We start from the raw sequence: 7,804 nt of genomic DNA, 5'->3' as shown, positions 1-7,804 counted from the left end.
AAAAAAAAAAAAAAAAAAAAAAAAAAAAAAAAATTGAGATAATAAAAATCAACAATATTACTTAAGAAATACTTTCTATTATAATCTGTATGATTTGATAATTCTTGCAGAAAGTAAAATGAACTATTAACTGAAAAATGAACGCATTCCCATTTATATTATACACATTGTATTTTTTTAAAAATAGTGACAGTGTATTTTACAAAGGCCAAAGTGATTTTTTTTTTCTTTGGAAAAGCATCTAACCTGTGTGGACTCCAGAGATCCTTCCTTTGGACAAAATGACTCTCCTACAGTTTTGCATGTCACTACTCCTGAAGCAAATAATTCACCGACATCACAGAAAATACCAGAGCCCGTGACTCAGACACCGACTCTTTCTGCAGAGCAATTCCATCTACTGGACCAAAATGGGCAAGCTGTTCAATATGAACTTCAGTCACTGGGGGATTCTAATGCACCAATGGTGAGTATATTTTATAAATAACCAGTTTTATGCTATTTAGCAAAATGTATTAGTCTTACTAGGTGACCGTAATTTCTTGACACTATTGATTTACATTGTGTTGAAAATACTGTTTCCATGGCTTTCATTTTTATGTAAGGGTTTTAAAAGATTTCCTTTCAAGACTACAAATTGTGCTTTAAACCAGTACTTCTTAGCTGCTATGTCTAGGCACACTGGTGCTTTGTGATCAGATGGAAATGTGACATAATCTGTAACCAGTGCTAAAGTGCTGGAGTTTACATGTGACTTACATATTAAAATATACATATATATACAGTTGATTGAACTCAAGGTGTTGATTTATCAACATCTTACGCTAACTTGCATGCCACATGCTTGTATGCTTTCTTAAAGAAAAAGAAATCAATGGAGGTACCACTGGTATACTGGGAATTAGACATACTGTTGATCTTCATAGGTATGTATGTATGTGTCATGTGAATAACAATGCATAAAGATAAAAAAGATGAGAATGCTACTTTAAACTGTTAGCTTAAAGTATTTTTGTACAAGTTTATAGTTTGAAGAGGAAAGATGAAAGATGGTTTTGATTCAAATAAGGAAAATTACCAAAATAATCTTCTAAGCTGCTCTCTGCTTCATAAGAATATACTTGCATAAGTAATACTATGAATAATATGTCTCCTTTGTTCACCTGAATTTTCCAAAATTTCCACAATAAATATTTATTACTTTCATAATAAAAATTAATTTTTTCAAAAGCATAATAACTTCAATTTTAAGTTATACCACATGTAAACAGCTAGTTTACCTAGAATTAACTCTTGTTTCTGTTTCTAGTCTTGAGCATTATAGAGTTAATTAATGCCATTTCACTCTTTTATGATCCAGCTAAATTGAGTTATCTAGATTCTGGGGTATAGAGTAGTTGGGTAGGAGGTTGCTAAGTGTAGGTGGGTCCCTTTTGTTTATGTTTAGGCTCAACATATTTGTGCGCCTATGCCAGATCTGAAAAGCAAAGAAAGAGTAAGCTTCTGTAACCATACTGCATTACCAGCAGAGGTTAATATGCAACAAATAATCTAGGTGTGAACCAACCACATTATGATTTTCATGTCCAGAATGAAACACTAATGTAGTTTTCCTTATTATTTGATATTTATTCTAGTTTCTATCTCAGAACATTTAGAAAGTCTGTATGTTCCAACAGATCAAGGAGTCTAAATGTATAAAGGATTATTATTTAACACATGGTACCTTTTTTAAAAAGCAAAGTTGTTTATTTGTGTGAGTGTAAAAAAAGTTGGGGTTACCACTCTCTTTGTAATTGGATTAAACTTTCTATAAAAGTGATTATAAAGGTAATTTTATTGTTTAGGTAGGAGATGGCACAGAGGGTTATTTGAAACTATGAAGTAGAAAACGTGATATGAAGCATGGAAGTAAATGTAAGAAACGATGTAAGAAATAATTTTCTTCAAAGAAGTCAAGATCAGAAAGTGATGATATTCTAGGACATTTAGTAGAGCTTTTTGTTTGTTTGTTTATCTTAACAGACTTTATTTTTTGGAGAAGTCTTTGGTTCATGGCCAAAGTGAGCAGAAGGTACAGAGATTTCTATATATGTATATTCTCTGTCCCTACACATGAATTGCCTTTACCATTATCAACATCTCCCAACAAATGGGCCTTTATGAAAGAAATATAACTTTTTTTTTTCTAATATGACTTTTTATGTAGAAACTGTCAAGGAACTAATAAAGATTATGTAGTGGATGAATCTGCAGTGGATGAAGAGGTTTTGGAGAGAAACAGGATTGGTGTTTAGGTTTATTAGAAATATTGTACACAAAGAGCCCAGTAAGCATAAGACTACTAAGCTATGGTTTTCTGATAGTTTTTATGGTCTGCCTCAAAGAAAATGTAATATAGCAGATGAGTCTTCAAAACTATTTTTGCTTTCATAGCAAAGAGTAAAGATACTTAGCTGTTGTGTTGTTTTTTTTTTAATAGGTAAAGTAATATCATCACCATTGTCAAATTGCATGAATTGAAAATAGCTTTTTAGGTACCAGATGAAATCAGCTAAGGAAGGAGAAAATGGAGGAAACTTTTCTCCTTTGTTGGGAAACAGTTTCAAAATTAAGGTGATATTCCACAGATCAGTCTTAATTGTGAAATTTTCAAATGATTGAGTAAATTCTAAAAAAATTATGTGTGTTTAATGACTTTAAAAATAAAAACATGGGGCCGGCCTGGTGGCGCACTGCTACAGTGCGCCGCTTGGGAAGTGCGGCGGCGCTCCTGCCGAGGGTTCGGATCCCACATACAGACCGGCCGCTCACTGGCTGAGCGAGGTGCGGGAGCGACACTGAGGGTTGCGATTGCGATCCCGTTGCCGGTCCCAGTCCGGTACGGGCACGACACTGAGGGTTGCGATCCGTTGCCGGTCACAAAAAAAGACAAAAAGGAAAAAAAATAAAAAATAAAAACAGCACTCTTATTTTTTAAGAATGAATGAAATCAGGGCCGACCCCATGGCTCACTCGGGAGAGTGAGGCGCTGGGAGCGCAACGGCGCTCCCGCAGCAGGTTCGGATCCTATATAGGGATGGCCGGTGTGCTCACTGGCTGAGCACGGTGCGGGCAACACCAAGCCAAGGGTTGCAATCCCCTTACTGGTCACAAAAAAGAAAAGAAAAAAAAAAAGAATGAATGGAATCATATTTTTCACAAGTATTTAATCTCATTATAAGGGGTAGAAAAGAAAAAAAAAAGAATGAATGGAATCATATTTTTCACAAGTATTTAATCTCATTATAAGGGGTAAAGAATTTATTTTTTAACTTTGTGCCAACAGCACAATTAGTTATTATTATTTTTTTAGTTTTAAAACAGTAGTTGTTTGCACAATTTTACAACCAGCCTACAAACATCAAACCCCTACTAGATTTATTTCTTTAAACTTGCTTCTAATTGTTATTAGTTGCCATAGCTCTAATCAAGGTATAGCATCAGCTTGTGGGTTCTATTCATTTTCCAATTGGTCTGTATATTCCCCAAGTATCCAGTTGCTAATCACTATATTTCAAAGGTCATCTGCTGTTTTTAAAAATAACTTTTTATTACAAAATGCATATTTACTGTAGAAAATTTTAAGTCTATATATCTGCAAAAGGAAGAAAAAAAAATCACCCATAAGCATATCACCAAGAGAGAACTACTAGAGATGTTTTGATGCAGAAATTTTGAAATTATATGTGTGAGTGTACGTGTGCATGTGTGTATACACAATATAATCAAATGGAGTTTCTCAAATGAAAATTGGCTCACTTTGTGCACACTTTATTACAACCTGTGTTTTTGTTCAGTAATATGATGTGACTGTCTTCAAGTAATTAAACATCCTCTTCTAAAAATGATGATTTCCTCTGGTGAACATCAGAATTATTAAAGGTGTCTTTAATAATAAGCAGATCGCTAGGCTCCTTCCTGGTTGGTAAATCTGATATGAGAATCAAGAGCATCTTATCATATGATTTCTGAGTTTTTTATTCAATCACTGCCATGTTGTTGAAAATGGAGGCTATTCCAAATGTTTTCTTGTTATAAATAAATAATTGTGGCTGTTTTTCCACACATCAAGTATTATGGATAAATTCTGGAAATTGGATCACTGAGTCAAAGAACGTTTATCATGTTCTGATGTGAACTGTCACTCACACTCCTAAAAGAAAAGACCAGTGATCCCAGTTGGAAATGGCACTGTCCATCTGCCCCCAGCTTAGCCAGCACTGGGTATTAAAATGTTTTTACTGTCTTCCAATATTATAGGCTCAGTTGTTTATTTACTTATTCAGTAGTTGGGGTGGGGCGGGGGCTTTTTTTTTTTTTAAAGCAGCTGGCCAGTAAGGGGACCCAAACCCTTGACCTTGGTGTTATCAACACCGTACTCTAACCAGCTGAGCTACCCAGCCAGCCCTAACTCATTCAGTAGTTCTACTTTGCTTAATCACTTTGGGCCAGGATCCTCAAGGTGCTGAAGCCTCCATGGTGACTAAAGAAAGACATGGTTGCTGACTTTGTACTGTTCCCAGTTTAGAAGGAGAGTACTAAGAAGAGGGCCTACATAGAGTAGGCAGCCAGTGAATGTGAGTGGTCATTATTAGGTAAACTGTGATGAAACAAGTGATTTATAAGTGTCTCCACTTTGTTCACTGACACCTCCTCAGGCTGCCACTTTGTTCACTGACACCTCCTCAGGTTACTTCCCTTTCTGGTGTGTCTCTAGAACCTATTCCTTATATGCAGGGTGTGTCACCTGTAGTGAGTTTCAGGAGCCCCCCTGCATCTGGGCACCCCTCACCAGCATCTAGTGAGCAGCTGAGCATGGAAAAGAACCAAACAGACCATTGCCGACCATCTACTGTGTGTATCCACAATGCCAGGTCCTCATGGAGTACCCTGCAGGGTATTAACAATCATTTTTCCCAGTCACTTCCTCTGTGGCCAGTTTTAGATAGATGAGGACCGATCTAGCTCCAACCACAACTTCCCTGCCACCCCCAAAAATCTTGAGCAAATCAACACAGCTAAATGAAAAAGGGGCTTCCAGGTCAGACACTGATTCTCCCAGTCACTTCCTCTGTGGCCAGTTTTAGATAGATGAGGACCGATCTAGCTCCAACCACAACTTCCCTGCCACCCAAAAAAATCTTGAGCAAATCAACACAGCTAAATGAAAAAGGGGCTTCCAGGTCAGACACTGATTTCTCCCCCAGTTACTCTGAAGAAACCCTAGAGAGGATTTGAAAAATCAGTAGAGTTAAGTGGATGGTAGAACCAACAGTTTTCTTACTAGATGGATTAAAATAGATTGGCATCCATGGGTGGTGTTTGGGAAGTGGAGACACCATTGGTGCATGCAGAGAATGATTCAGGCTGCAGATAAGAGTCACCTGGGAAGATTTAACAGTCCTGATTTCTAAACTGTGCCCCGTCCAATTATACCAGGATCTCTGAAGGTGAGGCCAGGATCCTGCCATTCCAAGGCCTTTCAGCTGATTCCAATGGGCAGCCTCTTTCAGAACCATTAGTTTAGAGACCCCTCCCTCCCCATTGGACTCTGGGGGTTTCTGCTCCACCCAAGCCTGGTCTCAAGGTGGGTGAAGATGGGTGGATCTCTGAGGGGGTCTCCAGCTCTCTTGCTCCTGGAACTACTGCTTCCTCTGAGTCATCCTTCCTTTCTCCTTCCTACCAGAGCCATGGTTAAGGGATGAAGAATTTAAAACAACGTAGTTAGTCTTGCCTTCTAAAGTCCAGCAGGGTTTTTGTTTATTGTTTTTGTCTTTTTTTAATGTTAGGTAACATCATCAAATATTCAGAGACGGTACAAAATAGTGGTTAAAGGGAGTCAGATTACTTGGGTTTGAATTTTAGCTCACCGCCAAATAGCTCTATGTGATTTTGCATGAGTTTTATAACCTCTGTGTGACAGTTTCCACATTTACAAAATCTATATACTTCATATACATGTGACAAGGATTAAATGAGGTAGTACATCTGAAGTCCTGTCACTTAATATGCACTCAACAAATGTAAACAGTTATAATGAGAGTTTGCAGTTGCTTTTTCATGCCAAAGTGATAAGAAGTATGGTAAGATATTTTTATCTCAAGAAACTTGATAAACATTGGGGGAAGGAAACAATTCCTACTCCTAATTTCTAGAGAATGTTTGTCATTATATCTAAAGCATTCTACCTTGTTGAAGTTTTTTCCCCCCAGATTTAATTTTTTTCAAATTTAAATTCACATTTCTTCAAATGACCTTCTTAAACCTGAAATGCAGTCTCTAGGAAGCATCAGCTACTGGGAAAGTGGGTTGAAATGGTTAAGGAGATTTACCTGCACTAGAGAGGACAGCAGACTTTGAGTAAAATGGTAAACTATGTCAATAGGAGAGTAGTGTGTTAGGTAATAAAGTGTATAGGGTGTCCAAAAAGTCTGGAAACATCAGATAAACTTAGTTTCAAATAGTGTGTTAGTTATATTTTCAAATGATAGGTTCAAAATGTTTTTCTTCAACTGAAGGTATCTTAGTTGGTATTTCTCTGAATTTGAGACAGTGGGTTCAGTTGTTAAACTGAAAAAAAGTACAATAAATACACTATTTTCCCTGTGTTTTCAGACTTTTGGGGCACTCTATACTATTCTTTATGGACCAAGACAAGGTATTTATAAATGCAGAGATACAAAAATAAATCCTGTTTAATTAGACATCTAACAAGTTACCATCTTTAAACTAATGAAAAGGACTTAAAATATGGGACAAATAATTGCCACACAAATAGATCAAACGTGTACAGGTAATACAATAGATAGTGAAAAGTAAAGTATTGAATCTAGTCAGAGCCTTGTGCATGTATAATGGTTAAGACCATAGGATGTAGGGTGAGACTGCCTGTTTGAATCCTGGCTTCACCACTTATCAATTGTAAGGTCTTGGAAAAATTTTTATGGCTCAATGTTTTCATCTATATAATGGGGGAAGTGATAGTATTGGCTATACAGGTGGGTGTGTGTTTAATAATTTATGTAACTAATAATTCTGTTTAATCAGTGTAGGCATATGCATTTGATTTTTTTTTAAATGCTTCCAAGATGATCGTTGCCAGCCCATCAGAAAATGGACAGGTGCTTCGTGTAATTCCATCTATGCAGACAGGAATGGCGCAAGTGATTATACCTCAGGGGCATCTTATGGATGTGAATAGTCCTCGGGGTGAGTAGTAATGGGATACAGGGGATTTAAGAACATTTAAAAGAACAAATACATATTTTAGAAAATTGCCTCATGAAAGTCAGTGCTAACATTGATCTCTTTAGATAAGATTGTGAACTGAATAAATAGAAAAAAATTTCTTGGTCCAAATAAATTTCAAGTTCATTTTTCAACTCCTATCTAGGTTAGCTGTCTATTTCATTTTGGAATTCTATGAAGCTGGTTGACTCCTGCTTCCTCCCAAATGACCAGTGAGCATAAAATTGTTCTTAATTACAATAACAATAATAATAACAGCAACAATAACAAGAATAGAGTGCTAATAGCTGCAGGAGAAGTTTTCACATTTGTAGTTTTACCGATATTTTTGTTAGCCATGTGACTCATTAGTTTTTAATTATCCTTTTTATCCTCTTGCTCTTTTCCTCTTTTTTTGTCCCTTCAAATTTAGAAAGTAGAATCGTGCTCCCCATTCTTTTTATATAGATAACCCTAACCCTAACCCATAGAACTTCACTTGTTTGGTAATGTCCCTGTCAGTTCTCTTTCTTTT

At 36.5% G+C, this 7,804-nt stretch overlaps 1 protein-coding gene across 1 annotated transcript in view; it reads left to right on the top strand.

Moving 5' to 3' along the window:
- CARF (calcium responsive transcription factor) overlaps positions 1 to 7,804 on the top strand; it is a 74,835-nt gene that overhangs the window by 25,260 nt on the left and 41,771 nt on the right. Inside the window, exons 5-6 of the mRNA XM_008574033.1 lie at positions 239 to 466; positions 7,131 to 7,251. Coding sequence (XP_008572255.1) covers positions 239 to 466; positions 7,131 to 7,251 — 349 coding nt within the window. The remainder of the gene's footprint in view (positions 1 to 238; positions 467 to 7,130; positions 7,252 to 7,804) is intronic.

This window comes from Galeopterus variegatus, unplaced genomic scaffold, assembly GCF_000696425.1.
Source record: "Galeopterus variegatus unplaced genomic scaffold, G_variegatus-3.0.2 Scaffold985, whole genome shotgun sequence".
NCBI classification, from domain to species: Eukaryota; Metazoa; Chordata; class Mammalia; order Dermoptera; family Cynocephalidae; genus Galeopterus; species Galeopterus variegatus.
Note: the sequence above shows the minus strand (reverse complement) of the source record. Positions and strands in the feature narration are given on the sequence as shown.